The following is a 25,281-nucleotide window of genomic DNA, read 5'->3' as shown; positions in this document are numbered from 1 at the left end:
CCCTGCACGACATCGTCGTAGTCGCCCGGTAATGACGCGCCTTCCCTTCTCCCTTTATCTTACTATCTTCTCTTTCTCTCTCTCTCTCTCTCTCTGTTTTTTTTTCTTTTTCTTTCTCTTTTTCTCCCTCTCGTCACGCGAGAAAGCATCGAATTTGCGCTCGCACGTCCGGGTGGTGCCGGCAAAGCACCACAACGACGCGTTTTCAACCTCGTCGTCGATAAAACCAACACATATACACATTTACCCCCCCCCACCCCTTCCCTACTCCCCCGCTTTCCTCTTTCCACCATTCCATTCCCATAAAAAAAAATATATAATTAATAATTATTCACAAATATTTTTGTTGTATGTTTGAAATTATTTTGACTGATTGTGTATCGTTGAACCTAAATTTTTGCATTCCCATGCACTAATAATTCTATAATTGATGATAATTTTTGTTCCCTGTTTTATTTATATTATACGTAGTATGAATGTTTGATTGAAAAATTTGAAATGTATGAAACAAATTGTTTGTTCTGTTATATTGAAAAAGAGTAAGGTATTTGTTTGATATTTTATTTTTATACATTTTATACTATTTTTTAGACATTTGTTTTCCTACGTTTGATTATTGTTGTTGTTATTATTATTTGTTTTTGTATCTGTTTTATCAGAACGCGTAACTGACGAAACGTAATAATAAATATCCGCGTGTTGTACGTTTCCTTCTATCTGTTTCTGTTCTTTTTCGTTTCCTCTTTCGCACAGAATAATTCTCGGTTATGTCACGGGAAGTCAAGTGTCGTGTGGAAAGGGAGAGAAAGGATACCAAACCAAACGAATAATACTATCCGTGTGTATACGGGCATACACGTACACACAAATACGTAAAATACACGTAGACTACAGGGTGAGTCAATAATATCTGTCGTCAGGTGAAAATAAATACGTTTTGAATTCTTCTCAACACACACACACACACACACACATATAGTGTTTAATTTTATTCATAAAACCGTAGGTGTAATATTACGAAATAAAGAATTTAATTAATATCGATTGAGTAAACCTCGTGTCTGATAAATTTAGATAAAATTACGTTTCATTGAAAATAATTGAAACATTATTACACGTACTTACATTGAGTCATTAAGTTATTCTCATCCAATGTAAATATAAAATAATCTATATAAGAAAGATATATATAAACAAAAATACAATTATTACATTTTATAAATAGTTACTCGCATCTCTTATATTTCTTTTTTTTTTTCAGAAGATTGGTCATATCTCGTGGGTCAATTTTCTTATCAGTTATGTACACACTTTTACTTTTCTTATAATAACATGCACTTCTACGATAAAATTCGTATCAATATCAAACACGAATAATCCTAAAACATATATTTATCTAATACAAAAATTAGAAAATTAGAAAATATATAGTAATACGAGTAAACAGATTGATTGTTTTAAATTAACAACAGATAGATGAATGAAGAAGGGTAAAAATATTCCTAAAATTCACTGATGTTAACTGACTCACCCTGTCCTCCGTAATATTACACGGCCAATATAACGCATAAACATAAATCTATATAGATGTGTCTGTGCGTGTGTGTGTGTGTGTATTATTTAAACCAATACATTTACAATTGCCGAGAGAGTTGTGCTTTATGGCTCGACTTACGACCGAGATTCGATTCGTCCTCGACGCCAAGCGCAGGTGAGCCGCGAAGGAAAACGGCCACGTCTGGTAAAACGAGAAACAGAGACAGAAACAGCGAGAGAGAAACAGAGAGAGAGAGTGAGAGAGAGAGAACGAAAAGGAGTGAGAGAGAAAACTGACGACTAGAGAGAAAGAGAGAGAGAGAGAAGGAGAGAAAATTAATAAAAAAAAAAGTAAGAACTAGATAGAGGGAGATGTCAGGGGGAGGAGGAGGAGGAGGTGGAGAAGGGGCCAGGGGGAGGGGGGAAAGTCATACGGAGAAGGAGATCGCGCTCATTTTCATTCGCGTCGCGCGCGCCGATATTCGCGGGTGCAAATAAGGCCGCGCGCAAAAAGGTAGGAAGAAAAGAAAAGAGAAAAGAGAAAAAGAGAAAGAAAAAGAGAAAAAAAAAGGTTCGAGGATGAAACTTGCATGCCAACGAACCACCTCTTCGGGATATGTTCTCGTCTTTCCTAACACCCTGCCCGTGTATTAATAATACTACTCGTCAAATGCTTCCTCTCTTACCGTGCATACGATGGATGCACACGAAAAAACGCATACACGCGCACACTTATACGTATGTAGTATGTCGTTGCAGGCGCATACCTTACACTCATACAAATACGCATGCAAAAGGGGAATAGATCTAGAATGTATAATATGTATGCATGTATGTATGTATGTGTATATATATATTCTGAATTTACGTACGTATTTTCGTATTCGTACGAGTGTGCGTGCGTGCATGCGTGCGTGCGTATATTCACTACCACTCCCGAGTTGAGAACCCCTGTGCATAGAACGGCGAGACTACTACCGATGATGATGATGATGATGATGATGATAATGATGATGATGATGATGATGATGATGATGATGATGATGATGATGATGAAGACGATGATAATGAAGAGAAGAAAGTTGCATTAGAATGATCGGTCAATGACGAAGGAAAATATATATTGACCAATGAAATACGAGCCATGTTATTTATTTCTTCCTTTTTCGTTTACTTTTCCATAAGCAGTTTCTCTCTCTCTCTCTCACACACACATCTCTCTTCTCTCTCTCTCTCTCTCTCTCTTTCTCTCTCTTACTCCCTTTTACTGCGTCCCGAGAGTACTCACTTTTTGTCGTATTACCAGAAACGTATTACTTACTTGCGTACGCGCCTAAGCTCCTATATTTCAGTCCCTTTTTTTCATATTTTGTCTACACATACACAAAATAAAATAAGCACGGAATAATATTAAACGATTTTATCGTTACGCACCACCCCCGAGAGAAGTTAGTTCGCTTAAGTTAACCTTCCTTCGACGAGATAGATTCCGAAAGCGCGACGCTGTTTTCAATGCGCTGTCAGCCCAGCAGACCCGCCTAACCTGACCCTTTCGTTCCGACTACGAACCCGTATATGGTGGGGGGCAGCTCAGTCTACTGCGCAACCATCCGCGCGCATTAGGTCATCTCGAAACTCTCGAGATCGACGCGCCAAAATTTGAATCGATTTATTTACACGTTCGATTATTTGTCATCAATTTTAACGGAGAAACATTCTAATTTATAATATGTGTGTTTTTTTCATATATTATATATTACATTTAATTTATTAACGTAATACGTAAAATTTATTTGAAAGAAAAATATTTCATTGTTTAATCTATACATCAATGTATTGAGAGATATTTTTTATTTGAATTAAAAATTACGCGTTTTCGGATAAAATTTCGACGCAACGGAGATGTTAATTAATAGTATGGGAAATGAATAATTGAGGGAGATGATAACGGGGTCGAATGATCAACGATGAGAAATCATAAAAGAGTTGTAATTTATCTCGAACAATTAGATCGAAGCGTAGATAATGTTTGAAGGAAAAAGGGACGAAGAAGACCCGAGAAACTTTGGTGGAACATCGATAAGATTCTACTTCGTAACACTCGATTATGTTATCGTAATAACGGCACGTCGATAACCTTTCTACAAAAGGGTCCTTCAAATTCAAAGCCGAGTTTAGATGCTTCTTCCTAGGAAATTTGCATTTCTCGTAGGAAAACAATGGGGAGACCAAGTTAAGTACAGAAGTCTTCTTATTCTCTCTCTCTCTCTCTCTTTCTCTCTCTCGTTCTCTCGTTGAATTCACTTAACCCATTAGTCTAGAGGCTTCCTAATGTCGCTTCCGAGGAATGTAATGAGTCAGTACAACGACCAGCACCGGACCGTATTCTGACGCGTTTTCTTCACGGGGGATGATGCATTATTCAGCTACAAAGAAAATAAAATACGCGTCAATAACGTATGCCGATATATAAACTTATCATTCAAAAGATAAAGAGAAATAAAATTAAATAAAATGCATTTTTGATCACACGTTACACTTACATCATTAAACTACTTAATATTCTTGGTACATATTTAATTTACTTCTTTGTTATTCATAAGAAATGATACTCGTTAACAGTCTACTACTCTTCCTCTTGTCTGTTTAAATTAACAAGTTATGTAAATGAGATATATGAATGCATAGACGACCTTGCAGTTGTTTAAACAAAACAATTAGAACAAAGAGATGAATTTTTTACTTGGTAGAAAAGATGTAATTCTCGTGAATTAGAGGTAACAATTGGGTCATGAGCAAATCTCTCAACTGTCCAGGATTTTCCGTTTTCAACAAAGCAAAAGACTTCTCTTTGAATTCGCTGTCCAAACTTTGCCGTACTATATCCGTCACGGCGGTGCTCAATATTTGGCAAGCCTTATACTCGTCGTCGAGAGGCACGTGATTATTGTGTAGCATGTTTTTATCTTTGCGGTATGTTACTTTAACAGTCGGATTTTCTCGGCAAAGAGAAGCGATTAATTCCAATACGGTGGCCTTGAATTTCTCAACGTCGCTCGCCGTCAGCTTGTACTGCGAAGTGGAAATTTGAGATGTAATAACAAACAAACCCGATGAAAAATAAAACTAAGAGATAAAGAGAGAAAGATCAAACCGGTGGCGTGATATATTTTTTTTCTTTCAACTTACCGACAATACAATCGATAAATATTTTCTACAAGAAATCAAATCGATATGTTTATTCTCTTCATTTTTGACGAGACGCAAATGTTTTTTTGGCGGGTAATGTAAATCGTAAACTATCTCGAAATCATTTTGTTCGTCTTTCAAATAAATCACAGCGAGAATATTTTTATAACATTTAATTGAAATTAAATTGTTAAATATGTATCGTAAAATATTTAAAATATTTGATTGATTATTATCGCAGTATCCATAGTTGGTCAATTGGATCGAATAGTGTCCGCCATACTCCTTCGACATTTTAACATCCATATGAATATACTTGGATTTTTTCAATTTACCATTTTCGGATTTCCATAAATCGAGAAAGCGAAACAACGCCTGTGGAAAAACATTTCGAATGCGTTTAGTGAAAGTGAATATTTATATTTATACATACGTACATACGTGTAGAAAAATTTATGTCGGTTAATTAACACAACTTAACTGACACGAATTAAATTATTCCCGCGTTTACGCTCGAAGAAGAAGAAAAAGAAATTACATTTCAAATCTAAAATCTTATTTATCTACGAATAATATTTTCTCTTTCTATCCATTTCAAGCAACAATTTTTAAAATTAATATAAAATAATCGATGCTAAATCATTTTTTGAATCGATGACATAATAAAAATCGAAGCTAAATATAACCGCGCCAATTACAGAAAATTTTGAATCTTTCTGTCAATAAGATTATCGGTAGGAAAATAATGCGTTAAAATATTAAAACGTTCTGAAATGTGTAATTTAAGAAAAGTTATATATATATTTAATTATTATACCCTTTTGACAATATCTGTCATTAAATAAACGTCCAACGTCGATACCTCCATGATGGGCGCTCGAGTAGCCTGTAGGGTGTCGACCTCTAGGTGGGAAAATGAAGAAACACTGAGGGAAAGAAATAAGGGAAATGCTCGATCGGTAAAGAAGACAAGAAAATAGGTTTTTGTATTAAGATAGAAAGAGATGGAGTGATATAACATATAACCCGTACGTATATACATATGTAGGTAATTCTAGAGAAAGAAAGAGAGAGAATGAGCGGAGGAAGAGGGAAAAGTAATAAAGGTGAGGTTTAATATACCGAGCGCGAGTGTGGTGTACAAATTCTCTGTCTCCTCTGTGACGTTTCTTCTCTATCCGGAAAAGTATCGGTGTGTAGAAAAAAGATAGAAAGATAAAGAATAGTCTAATGAAAGAAGATCAATGCATATACGGAAGGTGACAATAAGATTTAAGTTGACTTCGCGATCAACGTCTACCTAGGGCTAACGTTGATACACGAGGTTCAACGTCGGGAAACGTACTCGCAAGCATCGTTTCGTTTGTGCGCGCATTAGTGACATCGTTATCCCTCTTTTTTTCTTTACTTCTTATTTTTTCTTTTAATCTTTGTGATAACGGTGTACGAAAGAATCAAGGCGAATGACAGAACACGCACGAGACGACGAACCTAACCTCAGGGAGGAGCGTGCCACTCCGCCGCGTAGGATTCGTCACCGGTGAGTTAAAAAGTCGTTTTCGCTTTTGCAATAATATATCGAATTATCTCATTTTAATTGCTCATTATCGTATTTAGAAGTTATTTATAAATTTAGTCTGTTGATGCCATTAATTATTTTATTTATTCGGGAATAAATTCGATTAGAAAAATTTATCTGTAAGTAACGCGGGTTGCCTGGAAACACGCCACGCTTTGACCCGACCAATCAAAACGCTCCTCCGCGTCGCCTGACTCGCCGCTCAGCGAATGGGAATACATCTATCAACTTTTGATTACTTCACGTGCAGATCTATAAACGTCACTGTGTAGGAGTTCCCTTTTATAAGAGAACTAATTCATATTTTTCTTATTTTTTTGTTTAATATTTAACGTTCTTTTATTAATATTTCTTTATATATTTTATTTATTTTTAATATTCGGGAACGTCCGCGTTATTTATTTTTCTCGATGACATACTTTTCTATAATTTAATTGAATAATTATTTGAACATACATATGATATATATTTATATAAACAAATCATTGAGTATCGTAGTAACGAAACCACGTGACAAATGACAGATTAATTACTAATTAAAACTAAGTCGAATTAATGAATGGTTGACTTGACGTGACGACTGAAAAAAGAATGACAACATGGTTTGTGATTCAATAAACGTCTTAAAAGTAGTGAGATACTTCCGAGAGACACAAATTGACGTATTATGCAACCAATTTACAGGTTATATTATGCGTACTACTCGCGAACATGAGATGTAGGATGTTCAAAATATCATACAATAGAGAATTACATTGTTTAAAACCATCATATACATATGTACATATTTTTAACGCGTCTATTATTAGCCTAATTTACAATTGAAAATCATCCAATCGTTTTTATTATTTCAATACTGAATTTAAAAGAAAAAAAAAAAACAATATAACGCGTGCGCGTCATTTTTATAATTTTGTTTTCCAACATTTATTATTTGTATTCTTTTTTCACGCTTTAATTATTATTATTAAAACACTCGTGGACATTTATATATGTAACAAAATTTATGGTTAGTAATTATGTGAAATATTTAAATAATATGTAAAAATGTTTACGTAATGCAATGAATTATTTTGTTGACATTGGATACCTTACGAAATAAATAACAATCCATCGTTCTCTTTTTACGATAAGAAAAGTAATAATGTAATAATAATTCTTGAAAAAAGAAAATGGTATAAGGCCCGTTGAACCTAATCGCGAGCCTCATATTATAATGCAAATAGTGACTAGTCATCTTAAAGATAACATCTGTCATTTTTGTAATTAAACTTTCATAGATAAGTATGCTAAGATATTTATATCGATCTCATGCTTGTAATAAAATTATATTTCATTTTTAATATTTATTCATATTATATTTTGTTTTTTCATTAACGAAGTATTTCTCAATGTATTTATGAAAAAATCAAAATGGCGTCTTGGGTGTGATCAGTAATGATTTAATTATATTAATGAATTAATTATAAAATTAATGTAGATTAATTCTATAGTCGAAATTATATTTCATTTGCCGTGCTGAATAAGAAATCATATTTGCATAGATAGTTTTTTTTTTTTCAAGGCCGATCCCTTCTCCAACAATATCTTTTTTATTAAAAAAATTAATTCATTTGGAAATGGATAAATAAGTGTGCAATGTTTTATATGTTTATCTATCAATGTTGTAAGTATGTTTAACATAAATAACTTTATCAAATATGACAAATTTTAAATGGAAGGAGAAAATGGAAGGATGCAAAATTTGCATGAAAAATATGTTTCGATAACAAAATTATTGTAATATTTAAACAATATATTCTAATCACGTGTTTTAACATGTAAGTTGTATGAGTTCAAACAATTTTTCAAACTCGTATAATTATGAGAAATAGAAAAAGAAAGCAAGAAAGAAAGAGAGAGAGAGAAAGAAAGAATGGAAGAACAATTCAAATTTCAATGATAATGAAAATTATCCTTGATATGACCTTGACCTTCTTTCCAATCAAAGTCCGAAAAAAACGAGTATATTAATTTTATTAATTCCAGGATTTTCGGAACACCCTGTATGGGTGGAATTTAAAAATTTGTCATCTCAAGCAAAAAAAAAAAAAAAGAAAAAAAAGAAAATTAATTCTCCGCGTTTAAATTCAAAACTTTCCAATTCCATTTTAGTTTTTTAATATAAAACAAAACAGTCACCGTGATGACATTGTTGTCTCCAAATTTTTCCTGTTTATCATTTTTTGTTTCTTATTTTTTTTTTTTTGACGAAGTTCAATATAATAATAATAATAATAATAATAATAATTATTGTATCGTCTAATAACACGTTCTTACTTTTCGAATAAAATCTGATATAATCATCATTATTTTACACGATTATTATTATCATTATTCTCTACGTTGTTATTTGTTATCTCGCATTTTATTTGCATTAAATGTTTGAACCGCGCAATTTATTTTTATAAAAGAAGGGAAAAAAAAGGAAAATAAAAACGTGGCCAAGTAAGGAAAAGGATTTCCGCGATTTCTACTCAACTCTGATTGTGAGAAAAGAAAAAAAAAGAGAGAAAGAGAAAGAGAGAGAGAGAGAAAATGTTCGGATTCTTGTTTCTTTTATTGCATAATTATTTCGAAATTATCTCAATGCTGTAGAATAATTCTTAAGAAAGTAACGAACGTGTATGGTGCATGTTAGAAATTATCAAAGACAAGCTCGACTTTCTTTTACGATTTTATCGTTTAATTTGTTGCGTGTATATTATTCGTGTCTATGTGTGTGTGTTTATTTTTTCTTGATAGTATTAAAAATAAATAGAAAAATTAATTAAAGTCATAATAATCATTGAAATGATAAACGCGATTCGTTAATATGAAAACATATCATAAAAGTTACATAAACTCTTTAATATATACAGGGTGAGATAAAAGTCGTTGTTTTCCATGGAATAGTTTGGTTGCATTAAAATTAACGAAAGATTTGAATTTGTTACAATAATTGATAAAAAAAACGATCATTCGAAAACGAGCAACAATCTTTTGCCCCATATGTAATTATAATAATTATAATATAATAATAATAATAATAATATAATATAATAATTATAATAATAATGATTATAACCCATAATAATTAAATGATAATGCGTTTTATTATTAAATGTAAATTAATTCGAATAATTTTGATGAAATTAATTCAAAAATAAATAATTATATATAAAAATAATTATAATCTGACCCTGTATATAAATATACCTAAATGAAAATTACGTTCGTCCAACGTGGCAGCCATTTTTTAACGACACTTCTTCAACACTTTATCGCGTTAATAATTACTTTTCGTACTTCCGAATATTTGTAACAAACAAAATTGTTAAAGAAACAAAATAATAAGATCAATACGTTATCCGAAAAAACTTGCACAAAACAAAATGAAGTATGTATCTTCTTAAACGTTTCAAATGATTGAACGTCGTCGTCGTTATGGTCGTCGAGACGTACTTTGATTTTAACGTAAATGAAGAAATAAATTGGCATAACTGATGACTGTGTGTTTTGTCGGTGTACTTTAAAATACTTGTTTGTCGGGGAAAACGTGTTAAAAATAAAGTGTAAGAAAAAGGTTGATTAAATATGATTGGATTTTTAGGATAATGAGAGGAGTGGGGTAAGGTGTTGGAAGGGGGTGGGGAGGGGGAGAGGGGGCAGGGGTTAGGTGGATATGGGGATAGATACGAGTAAAAGTCAAGGACGTACATACATAATACTCACGAACTTTGAACCGTGTTAATATTGTCGCATCCGGTCATTTGTATATTCGAGTTTTCTTCTACTTATCGATATTATCGTTTCTCGCGAACATTAATACTTTAGACGAAGTCGTCGTGTTCGGTGTCATCGTCGTGGTGATTACAATTCTCAGTTATTAACATTGTTCCGTTTTATTAGATCACTTATTGTTAATTAATAGTTTTGTTTCTTTTTATTTTTATTTTTTCTTTTTCTTCGTCATCTCATCATTTTACTCAACTTCATCGTCGTACACCAACAACGACACAATAATATCGATTAATTTATTGACAAGGAACATTCGTGCTAAGGGGGTCGAATTTTTTCGTATAATTTCTTCCACAACCCCCCCCCCCTCCTCCCCTCCGACCCCCACGATTAATTCGACAAAATCGTGTTAGAATTTTGTATTTGAAAAATTTGTCTTTGAATTATTATCGGAAAAATTTCAACGTTGATTGAACGTTGGGTTTACTCTACGAATATAAATTCATACTACTTTTACGAGCCAAATATACTACTACGATCGTGTTTGTATAGGCAGAACACACAACCTTCTCGTATCCATCAAAGAGAGACACGTATCGTTTCAAGGCCGATAAATATCTTTGTAATGTTTAAATTGTCAGTATGATTCAAGACACACGGATGATAGGATCTAACTGAGAAGATTGAACTAAGGAAAAGAAAGAAAAAAAATAAATAAATAAATAAAGAAATAAAGAAAGTGAAAGAAATACGAAATTAATAATCAAATAAATAAATAAATAAGAACATTAAGAAAGAGATAAGTGTGAGAATAATTCTGTGTACAATAATTAGTATGCTACGGAATCTTCTGAACGCAATAACCGGTATTACAATTTGCTATCAAAAGTTTTATTCGTTTTCCTTTTCTCTCCCATTGGATAAAATTAATTATTAAAAGTGTCAGACCACCTATCGTGGGGTATCCTCTTCAACGTGCTCCTAAAAATATTATTTCTAATCCTTTTGTTGGTAATCGAGGGTTTGGTGTCCGTTACAACTGGTGTCCGCAGGTGGTTTCAGGGGATTCTGTACGAGCACGAAGAGGAACCCCCCTGGTGGTGGTGGTTGTGGTGGTGGCGACAGTGGTGGGGGTGGTGGTCCTCCCTTTTAAGAAGGGTGAGGGATTGGTGGCTCGGTCATAGACCTCGAAACGGTGAGTAGAAAGCCTTTCTCAAGCTAGGAAACATCTCTTCTACTGCTTCCCAAACAGATTATCATCGATTTTCTTGTTTTTCTTCTCCTTCTTACAAGAATTTCATAATATTTCTCTCTCTCTCTCACTCACTCTCATTATCTTTCTCATCGTAACACGTAACTTCATTGTTATCAAGGGAAAAAAAAATCATTGGATGCTTGCATGCATCATGTTTCCAAATATTTGGACACCTGGGATTAAACCTTCCTTCGATTTTCTTCATTTACACCTCGTGGTTTAACGTTATTTCATTCCTAACACATTCGCAAATGTTTTTGAAGAAAATATTAATGGGTGGAAAATGAAAATGTAATTTTGAAGTAACGGTAAATGTTTCAATGATATAGGAAAATACTTCCTTATTTTACTAACTCAATTAGGAATTTTGTTCTTTTTACCTTAAAACAGTTTCCACGTTAACATTTCCATTGTAAAATATTTTAATTAGGTTTATTCTAATGATTTGTTTTTGTTCTTTCAAAGAACACGTTTTCACGTTCACATTCGAAGCTTTTGCAGTTGCACGTTTAATTTGGTTAGGTTCACCTAGACGATTATCATCCATTTTTAGAAACGATGAACTTTGAACGAGTTCCTTGCGTGTCATTCGTTCTCATAAAATCCATGGAAGAATACATCAACTGTACATTAATGCAACCGTTCGTCAAGCACCCAAGCGTGTGCAACAATAATAGTCTTCCTCATTTTGATATGCTCGGGTTAAAAGTAATATGCAAAACTACTCGACGTATCATTTCAATCAAAAAAGACAAAATAATCCCAATTAAGTATTTTTGTTTAGCGCAATTTTCAATTACAATTAGAAACAATACGCTCGTAGTGTTAATATTATTGCAATAATTAAACGAGATAAGATTTGTTGTTGTAAACGATCAATTAAATAATTTACAAAAATTTCTTAACTCATTAGTAAATTGTTCTTCACGCTTGGTAATTAAATAAAAAAGAACAAAAAGTCATCGTTTACGTATCACAACATTTACGTATGCATATAATACGCGGGGGTGGGGGTGGGGGGGTTTATGGTATTAAACAGGAAATTCTATTGTACGAAGTATCGTTGAGCAATATTATTTTCGTGTTACATCCACCACGCTACCATTGGTCGTTAAATTTGGTGAACATTTTTTAACAAATATTACTTCCATTGTGTTCCTTTTTTTTTCTTTTTTTTTTGTTCAAACGATTACTTAGAATTGCGTATACGCGAACTTGTTTTGAAGGTAACGAGAAGACTAAATCATCAGAAGAAACTCAACCAAGGACTAATTCTTCATCGTCATCATCTTCATCGTCATCGTCATCGTGTTCTGCAAGGAAAGAAGACAACTTTGTTAGCATCGTTGAACCCCCTTCTTCTTCTTCTTCCTCTTCTTCTTCTTTTTCTTCCTCCTTCTTTTCTTCTTCTACTTCATTTTGGTCTATTTGTTCTGCTGGTGATATTAAAGAAGATAAATTAAAGATGTCTGAAACAACACCTGTAAGCTTTGTCGTCGGGGAACCTGACCCAGACGCTGAAGAAGAGTTGGAATTTGGTGATAGTTTTCCAATCGAAGGAAATGATGCCAACAATCCACAAACTCAACAACTTTCCGTACCACCTGGATTGGTCGAACGGCGTAAACGACTCAGGTGATCATCATCAGATTTTTTTCTTTATTTACTCCCCCACCTCACCCCACCCCCATGCTTTATTTCCCCCTACTCTCTCTCTCTCTCTCAATTTTTAAAAAATTTTTTTAAATAATCATATGATTATACGATTAGTTTATAATATTATAATTCAAATTTATTTTTAATACATAATTAATAATAAATAATTTTTAATAATTTAAAATAATATTATAATTCAATATTATAATTGAAAAAAAAAGATATATCAAATATTATAATTATATTATAATGCAAATATAATTATTATTTATTATTAGTTTTCAAAAAAAAGTGTCTACTAAATATTTTTTGTTATTTTTTGGTTGGTTTTCAATAATCATCATAATTATATAATACAATTGGACATTAATATTAGATAGGAAACTTTGATCAAGCTTTTTAAAATGTATACTCTATTGAATATGTATTTCAATTCCATTGTGTGTTGAAAAATAGATACTAATATTTTTTATATTTGTTTTTTTTTTTTTTTTTATTTATTTTTAAGGTATTTATGCTCGTCACTTTTTTATCGTGAATCGAAAGAAGAAAAAAAAAAAAAAAAAGAAGGATTTGTACTCGTCTAAATGGACAGGGTATTTATTTTTCAACGTCGTATATGAGATAATTGACGATTATCAAATATTTATGCAAAAAACCATTGACAATTTTTCTTTGCAAAAATAATTATTAACATTTTTTTTTTTTCTTATTTTAATTTTATATTAACGCAATGTATATGTTTTATTATATACATTTTCTTTATATAAGCAAAAATTTATTATAAAAATGCAGATTTTATTTAACAAACATCTCGAAGGGGGAATCTTCTTCAAGGAGAAGAAAAAAGATAAGAAAAAAAAAATACCATCGAACGAAACGATCTTCTCTCTCTCTCTTTCTCTCTCACTCTCTCACGTTGTGTGTTTGACCGTGATTACTTATTCATATATCCAATCTAACAAAGATTTCATAATCGTACGATTACTACTACATATATATGTGTGGTCAATGTTTATCATTTATTACGTACACACTATATTATATCGTGGAATATTTTCTTCTTTTTTATTTTCTCTTTTTCTTTATTAAGCTCCAAACTTTTCTTTTTTTTTTTTTAATCCAATCGCTTATTTAATCGATACATTCATTTTTATATCGTATTTGGCTGTAACTAATTTAAAAAAAGAAAAAAAGAAAAAAAAAAGAGAAACGTTTATATTTTATTTTGTAAAAATTTTTACTATATAGGATCGATTTTAGCATTAATTTTTATATCGTATTTTACTGTAACTAATCTTAAAAAAAAAAAAAGAAAAGAAAAGGGAAGAAAAAGAAAAAAAAGGGAAACGTTTAGTTTTTTATTTTTTAAAATATTTTACGATAATAGGATTGATTTTAGCATTAATTTTTATATCGTATTTTACTGTAACTAATCTTAAAAAAAAAAAAAAAAGAAAAGAAAAAAAAAGAAAAAGAAAAAAAAAGGGAAACGTTTATTTTTTTATTTTTTAAAAATATTTTACGATAATAGGATTGATTTTAGTATTAATTTTTATATCGTATTTTACTGTAACTAATTTTAAGGAAAGAAAAAAAAGGAGAAACGTTTAGTTTTTTATTTTTTAAAAATATTTTACGATAATAGGATTATAAATAAAATAATATATACATTAATTCTGTTTGATAGAATTAGTATTAATATGTATATAAAATTTATTTATAGATGTTAGTGTAATCACAAGATCAGCATACATTTGAAACTAATTCTCATTGGTCGTCAATGTATCAGCTGAGTTTAGCATTGAATATGCGTAAACAGTTCTCTCTCTCTCTCTCTCTCTCTTTATGTTAGCCATAAATAAAAAAACTAACTTGTTAAAAATGTTAGACGTTCGTAAACTGCGTTTATTCTAAATTCGCAATACACGTTTTTAGGATAAATTTTTTTTTTTTTATCTTCTCTTGATACGAGATTATCGTAATTTTATTTATCTATTTTTATTTATTTCTTTTTTTTCCTTTTTTGACCTTTCATTATCAACATTTTAACTTAAAAAAAGCATCATTGCTTTTAATTTTGTAATATTAAAAATTTCTATATAAATCTAAACGAAATGAACGTTTTATTTTCGTAGACAAATGTTTAATGCAAAAAGTAATCCATTGATTTTTCATTTCAAACATTAATTTTATCTTAATGTTTAAAAATATCATCTTTTTTTCTTCTTTCAAAATTATATATGAATAATATTTACGCAATAAATTATACTGCAAGCAATTATTTGGGGTCTCGTGTAGTTTTAAAATATTTATTTAATGAAATTTGATTATTTCATATATCATTTGGTTAACTTGTCTTGTCACAAAGATGAATAATAAAAAACTTAATTTGAATTTGTAGAGAAATAACAAAACGACAGAAAATGTTTGACGAAGAAATAACTTTGAAACCGTCGAACACTTCCTCGTTACAAGTGCGGTACAGGTAATATGAGCAGGTGTAGTAGTAGTAGGGGAATTTCTCGCATATCAGAGAAAAGAAACCGTTCTCTTTGCTTGTAAGTTGTCAGTTACGATTCGTTTTCCTTCGTAAAAGGATCATCGTTCAATATAATCGTGTCCTTTTTATATCATTAAATTATTTATAAAATTGAATATGACAATTTATGAAAAAAATCGTTACCATTTTAATTGAAACGTGTTAAATCGTTAAAATAAAAAAAAAAAGCAACAAAAAAAAATGAGAGAAAATATATCAATATAATTAAATTAATAAATAAAACCATTTCGAATTTGAACGATTTAGATATTTTATCTCATTTATTTTCTTTTCTTATTTTTTTTAATTATATTTAATTTCGTTTAATCTAAAAATTGATCAACCTACCAAATATTTTCAGTGTAATATTATCGTGAATGTGCGATTAATTATGATTTGGAAATAATTGAATGGAAAAAAGAAAAAAAGAAAAAGGTGAAAAGTAAGAAAAATGGAAATATAAGATGCAAAAAAAATATTGTTTAATTAATAACATAAAATAAGTGAAAGATGATGGTGACTTTTATTCTCTCGTACGTTAAAAAAAGGAACGAACTTATGATGAAATAAATAATTAACGTGAACGTGAATAAAAAAAAAAAAACGATTGTACCTGGACTCGAATTTGGAAATAAGAAGAAGAAAAAATATTATGATTATGCGAATACGAGTTATACTTTACGATCCTTAAGTATTACGATTGATATCTTTTTTTCCTTTTTTTTTATTTCAATTTTTCGAGGGGGTGGGGGTGTGTTGATTATTTTTGAAAAATTAAAAATTTAATTTCAATTATAAATTACATGATATTTCCATTTTTCCGTGATTTATTATTATTATTCGTTTATGGCATTGTTAACGTTATGAGACGCATTAAAAGTTTTCTTTTAACTGAGAGAAACGAAAGCGAACAAGAAATGTGGACGAGTACGAATAATATTGTATTTAAAATAACTTCGGAGGATGATGATGATGATGATGAAGAAGCAAAAAAAGGGAAAAATCGAGAAGAGGAAGAAGAAATGGGGGAAGAAGAAAAAAAGAATTATTTAAAACCAAGGACATCTGGATTAACGTAATATTGTTTTATTAATATAATATAATACGCATAATTCAATTATTTTTCATTATGTTGCGTGTTTAATGAACAAAATTCAAATAATATTTTTGTAAATGTTTGTCTCGCAAATATATGTATATTATTTATCTGTTTTATTTTTAAACAAATTCATTTCGTAACAAGTATCAAAAGAAATGAAATATGATATGATTAATAGTAAATCGTAGAAGAAAAATATCATTGATCAACGAGATTTACGTCAAACGTAAAATATAAAAAACCTTAAATTACGATAATTCGACAAAAAAAAGAGCCTAACGTATGGATAAAGTGTGTTAGTATCGATCAGAAATCGATGATACATAGAATAATATTATTTGAAAAATCATGTACATGATTTTAAAAGGCACGATATTGCGTGAGCTGTTTAAATTAACGGTTCATATACTTTCTCCACTCTCATTCATGCATTTTTAGCATAGTTGGATGACGAAGCAGGATTCTTTTCTTAAGAATTTTCTAAAATAATTCTTTATACACCTGTCGCAATTGTTTAATGTCATTGGCATATTAAAAAGTGATAAAAATAATCAAAGTAATTATGCAATGCAAAATATATTCAAATATGTAACATAAACAAATTAATTACGATAATAATAATAATAATAATAATAATAATAATAATAACATGAAATAAAATTGTTATTATTTCGTCAATTGTTTGTTTAATTAATTTATTTTGTTAATTATTTTTAATTTATTTTGTTTAGGCCTAGCATGTCGCAGGGTACGGTGATGATTCAAGCACAAAGTCGATTGCAAGAGAAAGACTTCACCGTTGCGACACCAGAAGAATTCGTTCATCGTTTTGGTGGTACCAAGGTTATAAACAAGGTAATAAAAAGGAAAAAAATGTTATTTCATTAAATTTTATTTGGAATGATTTATGCAATTATATCAATAAAAATGAATATTTCAATAAGATTAATATTTTATATTATTTTTAAAAATAATGTTAATAGGTTTTAATAGCTAACAATGGAATTGCTGCAGTCAAATGCATGCGTTCGATACGACGATGGTCTTACGAGATGTTTAAGAATGAAAGAGCGGTACGTTTCGTGGTCATGGTCACGCCGGAAGATCTTAAAGCTAATGCAGAATATATTAAAATGGCTGATCAATACGTCCCAGTACCTGGTGGAACAAATAATAATAATTATGCCAACGTCGAATTAATTGTTGATATTGCAACGAGAACCCAGGTGCAAGCTGTTTGGGCCGGTTGGGGTCATGCATCGGAAAATCCTAAATTACCAGAATTATTACACAAGAATAATATTATTTTTATAGGTAAAATATATAATCAATTTATATTTTCAATATTTTAAATAGAAAATACACAAATTATTTGAATTATATTAAAAACATTATATTTATATAATATTATTGTTTGTTATAAACATAGGTCCATCGGAAAGAGCAATGTGGGCTTTGGGTGATAAAATAGCTTCAAGTATAGTTGCTCAAACAGCTGACGTTCCTACCTTACCTTGGTCGGGATCCGAATTGAAAGCTCAATACAGTGGCAAGAAAATTAAAATATCGACCGAATTGTTCAAGAAAGGTTGTGTTTCAACCGTTGAAGAATGTCTTGCCGCGGCTAATAAAATAGGTTTTCCAATTATGGTGAAAGCTAGTGAAGGTGGTGGTGGTAAAGGTATTAGAAAATGTGAAAATGCTGAAGAATTACCTGCATTATTTAGGTGAATTCATTAATCTATGCTCAATTTGATATTATTCATTTAAATAATCTAATATATTAATATATAAATGTGATTTATTCATTAATTTGTAGACAAGTCCAAGCTGAGATACCGGGTTCGCCAATATTTATCATGAAAATGGCTAAGTGTGCTCGTCATTTGGAGGTGCAATTATTAGCCGATAATTACGGTAATGCAATATCGTTGTTCGGACGTGATTGTTCCATTCAAAGAAGACATCAGAAAATAATAGAAGAGGCACCAGCTGTAGTAGCCAAACCAGAAGTCTTCGAAGAGATGGAGAAAGTATATAAATGCAATAATTTTATTAATGAAATAACATTGTGTTTTATCTTGTACAGTAGTTATGTAATAATACATTTGACGTTTGATTTAACAGGCTGCTGTGAGATTAGCCAAGATGGTCGGATATGTAAGCGCGGGTACTGTTGAATATTTATACGACACTTCCGGTCGTTATTATTTTTTGGAATTGAACCCTAGACTTCAAGTAGAACATCCGTGTACCGAAATGGTATCGGACGTTAATCTCCCAGCTGCACAACTTCAAGTGGCTATGGGATTGCCACTTCATCATATCAAAGATATACGTCTCCTTTACGGCGAGAGTCCTTGGGGTGACAGTCAAATAGATTTTGATCAGTTACGTCATAAACCTCAGCCTTGGGGTCACGTAATAGCTGCTAGAATAACCAGCGAAAATCCCGACGAAGGTAAAAGTCCTATCGAATAATATATCATATTTGCAAATTTATTGAATGCAATTTGTATTTGTCATTTTTAATGCATTACATTCTTATTTGTTTTTTCTTTGTTTTTATTGTTCAGGTTTCAAACCGAGTTCAGGTACGGTACAAGAATTGAACTTTAGATCGTCTAAAAACGTCTGGGGTTATTTTTCCGTCGGCGCATCCGGTGGCCTTCACGAATTCGCCGATTCTCAATTCGGTCATTGTTTTTCCTGGGGCGAGGATCGTTATCAAGCAAGAGAAAATTTGGTGATTGCTTTGAAAGAATTGAGTATAAGGGGTGACTTTAGAACAACGGTAGAATATTTAATAACGTTGCTGGAAACCGAATCATTTCAACAAAACACTATCGACACGTCCTGGCTCGACGTGCTTATTGCAGAACGCGTTAAAAGCGATAAACCCGACGTTTTATTAGCCGTCACTTGTGGTGCCATTCATATTGCTGATAGAACTATCACTGCCGCGTTTACTGGTTTTCAAACATCGTTGGAAAAAGGTCAAGTACAAGGCAGTAACGATTTAAATAATTTCGTAGATGTAAGTCCCATTTAAATGATGATATCTCTATTCAAACAAACAAAAAAAAAATAAAATAAAGAACATACACACAAAGTATATATTTTAACTATAAGACAAATTTATTAATATCGTTATAATATTTCAGGTAGAATTAGTGAACGATGGTTACAAGTACAAAGTTGAAGCAGCCAAATCAGGTCCTAATAGTTATTTCCTCGTTTTAAATAGTTCCTATAAAGAAGTAGAAATTCATCGACTGTCCGACGGTGGTTTGTTGCTTTCGATGGATGGTGCAAGTTACACGACATACATGAAGGAAGAAGTAGATCGTTATAGAATAATAATAGGTAATCAAACCTGTGTATTCGATAAGGATAACGATCCGTCTTTACTTAGAGCCCCGTCAGCCGGTAAATTGATTAATTTCTTGGTGGAGGATGGTGGTCACGTTGACAGTGGACAAGCTTACGCCGAGATCGAAGTAATGAAAATGATTATGACAGTAACGGCTAGTGAAGCTGGTACAGTGTTCTACGTTAAAAGACCAGGTGCTATTCTTGAGGCTGGTACTACGATAGCTCATTTAGAACTCGATGATCCATCTTTGGTGACTAACGCCGAGGAATACACGGGCCAATTTCCGACACCGGTTGCACCAGCTATCCCAGACAAATTAAATCATCTTCATGCGAAATATCGGACTGCTTTGGAAAATACTTTAGCTGGTTACTGTTTACCAGACCCATATCATCTACCACGTTTACGTGAACTGATAGAAAAGTTCATGTTCTCTTTACGCGATCCTAGCTTACCTTTGCTCGAACTTCAAGAAGTCATAGCTACGATATCGGGAAGAATTCCAGCTTCGGTTGAGAAGAAGATTAGAAAATTGATGTCATTGTACGAAAGGAATATAACTTCTGTTCTTGCACAATTTCCTAGTCAACAGATCGCTGCTGTTATCGATGGACACGCTGCTACACTTTCTAAACGTTCAGACAGAGACGTGTTCTTCTTGACAACGCAAGCTATCGTTCAACTTGTGCAAAGATATCGAAATGGTATACGTGGTCGTATGAAAACAGCCGTACACGAACTTCTTCGTCAATATTATACGGTTGAGTGTCAATTTCAACAAGGACATTACGACAAATGCGTGTCAGCTTTGATAGAACAATACAAAGATGATTTAAGTACAGTAACCGCAATGATTTTCAGTCACAATCAAGTAACCAAAAAGAATATCCTAGTAACTATGTTAATCGATCATCTCTGGGCTAACGAACCTGGTCTCACCGACGAATTGGCTAGCACTTTAACGGAATTGACTAGCTTGAACAGAACGGAACACAGTCGAGTTGCGTTAAGGGCTAGACAAGTATTGATAGCAGCACATCAACCTGCTTACGAATTAAGACACAATCAAATGGAATCGATATTTCTATCAGCCGTCGACATGTACGGCCACGATTTTCATCCAGAAAATCTTCAAAAACTTATACTCTCCGAGACATCTATATTCGATATCCTGCACGATTTCTTCTATCATTCGAATCGTGCCGTTTGCAACGCAGCATTGGAAGTTTACGTTCGTAGAGCTTACATCAGTTACGAGTTAACGTGTTTACAACACTTGGAATTGTCAGGAGAAATGCCTCTCGTACATTTTCAATTCTTGTTACCCAACAATCATCCTAATCGGCAAACTCAGTCAATTGTCAATTACAGAACAGGTGCTATGGCGGCGTTCAAAGATTTCGATCAATTCCGCGAATACTCGGACGAGATTTTCGATTTGTTGGAAGACTTATCTTCGCCCAGTTCGGTATCCGTTAAAGTCTTAGAAGCTGTTGACGCGATTGGTAGTGAATCACGTCACAGTACGTCTATAAACGTATCGCTCAGCACCGCAGAAGTTGCTGCAACTACTGCGGAATTAGGTGAGAGACCAGCCGAGCCTGTACACATTTTAAGCATTGCAATTAAAGAGGACGGTACGCAAGACGACGCTACTATGGCAAGATTATTTGGCGATTGGTGTGCAACCACTAAAGACGAATTAATATCTCGTGGTATTAGAAGAGTCACTTTCGCAGCTTTAAAAAAGAAACAATTTCCAAAATTCTTTACGTTCAGGCAAAGAGACGGATTCGTTGAAGACAGAATTTATCGTCATTTGGAACCAGGTTGTGCATTCCAATTGGAACTTAACAGAATGAGAACATACGATCTGGAAGCTTTACCAACGTCGAATCAAAAGATGCATTTGTATCTTGGACAGGCAAAGGTAGCCAAAGGACAGCAAGTTACGGATTATCGTTTCTTCATACGCTCTATTATTCGTCATTCCGATTTGATCACCAAAGAAGCAAGTTTTGATTATCTTCATAACGAAGGAGAACGAGTATTGCTCGAAGCTATGGATGAATTAGAAGTAGCTTTCTCCCATCCTTTAGCTAAACGTACAGAATGTAATCATATATTCTTAAATTTCGTACCCACGGTCATAATGGATCCTGCCAGGATAGAAGAAAGTGTTACAAGTATGGTACTCAGATATGGTCCGAGATTATGGAAATTACGTGTTCGCCAAGCCGAAATTAAAATGACCATCCGTCCAGCACCTGGCAAAACAACATCAACCATACGTTTGTGCATTGCCAATGACAGCGGTTACAGCATAGATTTACATCTTTACGCCGAATCGACCGATCCTAAAACAGGTATCATCCGTTTCGAATCTTATCCACCACCTGCTGCTAATATATCCAATTGGAGACCTGGTCCTATGCACGGTTTACCAATTTCTACACCTTATCTTACCAAGGATTATTTACAAGCTAAAAGATTCCAAGCCCAAAGCGCTGGTACAACTTACGCTTACGATTTGCCTGATATATTTCGACAACAAGTTGAAAAATCTTGGCACAGATATATAGAAGAGAGACCCAATTCGAATATAATCATTCCTTCCTCGGTAATGGATTCCGTTGAATTGGTATTGGACGGTGAAAATCTTGTCGAACAAAAACGTTTGCCAGGTGAGAACGACGTAGGCATGGTAGCGTGGAGATTAACGTTGTACACACCGGAATTTCCAACCGGTCGAGATATCATATTGATAGCCAACGATTTAACACATTTCATTGGTTCGTTCGGTCCGAAAGAAGATTTGGTATTTTACAGAGCATCGGAAAGAGCCAGACAACTCGGTATTCCGCGTATTTATTTCTCAGCAAATGCAGGTGCGCGTATCGGCCTAGCCGAGGAAGTGAAAGCATTGTTCAGAATAGCGTGGGAAGATGAGAATGAGCCTGAAAAGGGATTCAAGTATATATACTTGACACCAGACGATTATGCTCGTTTGGCCCCACTTAATTCGGTCAAGGCTTCATTGATCGAGGATCCAGCTGGTGAATCACGTTACAAGATTACGGATATCATTGGCAAGGACGACGGTATTGGTGTAGAAAATTTAAAATACGCTGGTATGATAGCAAGTGAAACGTCACGTGCTTACGACGAAATAGTTACCATTTCTATAGTTTCGTGTCGTGCTATCGGTATCGGTTCATATTTGGTACGTCTTGGTCAGAGAACTATTCAAATAGAAAATTCTCATATCATTCTTACCGGTTACCGTGCATTGAACGCCGTATTAGGACGGGAAGTTTACGCGAGTAACAATCAATTAGGTGGTATTCAAATAATGCATAACAATGGTGTTACTCATGCGGTCGATAGCAGAGATTTGGAAGGGGTGGCCACAGTTTTGAGATGGTTGAGTTATTTCCCAAAGGCCAGAGGTACAAGTTTGCCAATATTACCCTCACCTCTACCTGATCCTATCAACCGAGAAATTACTTATGTGCCTACCAAAGCACCCTACGATCCAAGGTGGATGTTAGAAGGTAGATACTTGCCCAACGATCAAACTATATGGGAAAGTGGTTTCTTCGATCGTGGATCATGGCAGGTATAATATAATTCATTATTTTATCTAATATATCTTTTACCAATTCTTATAAATTCCTTTTTTTATGGTATTAAGCATGTTTTTTTTTTCTATTGAATTATGTAGGAAATAATGAAACCTTGGGCACAAACTGTGATAACTGGTAGAGCAAGACTCGGTGGTATACCCTGTGGTGTTATAGCAGTTGAAACGAGAACCGTTGAATTGCATCTTCCTGCTGATCCTGCTAATCCTGATTCAGAAGCTAAAACGATATCTCAGGCTGGCCAAGTATGGTTCCCAGACAGTGCCTACAAAACTGCGCAAGCTATCCAAGATTTTAATAGGGAAGAACTTCCACTTGTTATATTTGCTAATTGGAGAGGATTTTCTAGTGGAATGAAAGGTTCGTATATTAATTTATATATCCTTGTTACACATAATACACATAATCTATAATAATAATAATAATAATAATTATGCGTTTATTTTACAGACATGTATGATCAAATAGTTAAATTCGGTGCCTATATCGTGGACGCGTTAAGAGAATACAACCAACCAATATTTGTTTACATTCCACCAAACGGTGAATTAAGAGGAGGTGCGTGGGCGGTAGTAGATACTACGATTAATCCACGATACTTAGAAATGTTTGCTGATAATACCAGCAGAGGTGGTGTCTTGGAAGCTACTGGTATCGTAGAAATCAAATTCAGAAACAAGGATATTATCAAGAGTATGCATAGAACAGATTCTGTTATTCAAAAGTTAAAAGTACGTAAATTATTCATTTACATTTCATATTTTATTGAATTAATATGTCTTGTTTTTTCTAATGATTTCCTTTAAATCTATAAACAAATATATACGTGTTGTAGGAAAATTTAACGACATCAACTTCGGCCGAGGAAAAATTAGAAATAGAATCGCAGATACGTAAGAGAGAAAAATCATTAACACCGATTTATCAACAAGTAGCCGTTTATTTCGCGGATCTTCACGACACGCCGGAACGAATGTTGGAGAAAAACACGATACAGGATATAATACCTTGGCAAAAAGCAAGACCCTTGCTTTATTGGAAATTGAGAAGAAGATTATTGGAGGAGAAAATAAAGAAAGATATTTTGTCGATGCAACCAAAGCTAGACGTTAGACAAATAGGTGCAATGTTGAGACGGTGGTTTATTGAAGATAAAGGAGCGATAGAATCTTACCTTTGGGATCAGGATGAAGCAGCTACTACATGGTTGGAAGCACAACTTGTTAATGAGAACAGCGTGGTGTTACGCAACATTATGTGCGTTAAAAAGGACGCTGTTATAACACGCATCAAAGAAGCACTTGAAACTTGTCCGGAAGTTAGATTGGATGCTGTATTAGAAATAGCTCATAGATTAAATCCTGCTGAACGTGCCGAATTGCAAAGAACTTTATCGCAAATGGAAACACCAGATCAAGAACATCACATCGATTCGAGTTCTTCTTCCTAAGAAACTAATTCTTATTCTTTCTTTCTTTCTTTCTTTCTTTCTTTTTCTCTGCATCTATCTGCGTACCTGGTGTATGTAGCAACTATTATTTTATTAGAATTTATTATTTGTACAGACATTAAACACGCGATTATATTATTATTTGTCGATAATAATAGATTGTTCAGGTATATAGTATCTTTTTTCTTTTATTTTC

The 25,281-nt window shown here is 32.8% G+C and overlaps 3 protein-coding genes and 1 long non-coding RNA gene across 11 annotated transcripts in view; 2 read left to right on the top strand and 2 right to left on the bottom strand.

Moving 5' to 3' along the window:
- Nucleotides 1–3,124, bottom strand: part of LOC122524206 (GTPase-activating protein CdGAPr) — a 35,604-nt gene extending 32,480 nt beyond the window's left edge. The window contains exons 1-2 of one of the 4 annotated variants that reach the window (XM_043646341.1): nucleotides 2,971–3,124; nucleotides 2,858–2,909 (exon numbers count right to left, since the gene is read on the bottom strand). The gene's annotated coding sequence lies outside the window, so the exon portion shown is untranslated. Of the gene's footprint in view, nucleotides 1–1,675; nucleotides 1,774–2,857 lie in introns of those variants that run through there. The other 3 variants (XM_043646340.1, XM_043646342.1, XM_043646343.1) reach the window with 3 other exon arrangements.
- A 385-nt stretch (nucleotides 3,125–3,509) lies between these two features.
- On the bottom strand, nucleotides 3,510–10,401 carry LOC122524204. 2 transcript variants are annotated; one of them, XM_043646337.1, is made up of 6 exons: nucleotides 10,058–10,401; nucleotides 5,543–5,651; nucleotides 4,726–5,100; nucleotides 4,280–4,608; nucleotides 4,080–4,178; nucleotides 3,510–3,962 (listed from the first exon to the last, which is right to left on the bottom strand). In XM_043646337.1, the coding sequence occupies exons 1-5, from the start codon at nucleotides 10,093–10,095 to the stop codon at nucleotides 4,163–4,165; spliced, it is 867 nt and encodes a 288-aa protein (XP_043502272.1). In that variant the 5' UTR covers nucleotides 10,096–10,401; the 3' UTR covers nucleotides 3,510–3,962; nucleotides 4,080–4,162. The 2 variants fall into 2 exon arrangements, with proteins under 2 accessions (XP_043502272.1, XP_043502273.1); XM_043646338.1 differs by lacking the exon at nucleotides 10,058–10,401 and adding an exon at nucleotides 9,542–9,785 and having other exon boundaries at nucleotides 5,543–5,628.
- On the top strand, nucleotides 5,641–25,262 carry LOC122524203 (acetyl-CoA carboxylase). 4 transcript variants are annotated; one of them, XM_043646335.1, is made up of 13 exons: nucleotides 5,641–6,265; nucleotides 11,116–11,258; nucleotides 12,770–12,953; nucleotides 17,347–17,470; nucleotides 17,599–17,929; nucleotides 18,045–18,342; nucleotides 18,435–18,648; nucleotides 18,743–19,076; nucleotides 19,192–19,652; nucleotides 19,780–23,610; nucleotides 23,716–23,995; nucleotides 24,086–24,366; nucleotides 24,471–25,262. In XM_043646335.1, exons 1-13 carry the CDS (start codon nucleotides 6,189–6,191, stop codon nucleotides 25,083–25,085), a joined length of 7,173 nt encoding a protein of 2,390 aa, XP_043502270.1. In that variant the 5' UTR covers nucleotides 5,641–6,188; the 3' UTR covers nucleotides 25,086–25,262. The 4 variants fall into 4 exon arrangements, with proteins under 4 accessions (XP_043502270.1, XP_043502268.1, XP_043502271.1 ...); XM_043646333.1 differs by having other exon boundaries at nucleotides 12,545–12,953; XM_043646334.1 differs by lacking the exons at nucleotides 5,641–6,265; nucleotides 11,116–11,258 and adding an exon at nucleotides 10,490–10,929 and having other exon boundaries at nucleotides 12,545–12,953.
- Nucleotides 15,170–15,968, top strand: LOC122524205. Its single transcript, XR_006305495.1, has 2 exons — nucleotides 15,170–15,593; nucleotides 15,878–15,968. It is a non-coding gene; the product is annotated as an uncharacterized LOC122524205 (long non-coding RNA).
- Nucleotides 25,263–25,281: the final 19 nt, after the last annotated feature.

Source organism: Polistes fuscatus, unplaced genomic scaffold (assembly GCF_010416935.1).
Source record: "Polistes fuscatus isolate 324 unplaced genomic scaffold, CU_Pfus_HIC Scaffold7, whole genome shotgun sequence".
In the NCBI taxonomy this organism is placed as follows: Eukaryota; Metazoa; Arthropoda; class Insecta; order Hymenoptera; family Vespidae; genus Polistes; species Polistes fuscatus.
The sequence above is the reverse complement of the archived record's forward strand: the minus strand, read 5'-3'. Positions and strand labels throughout refer to the sequence as shown.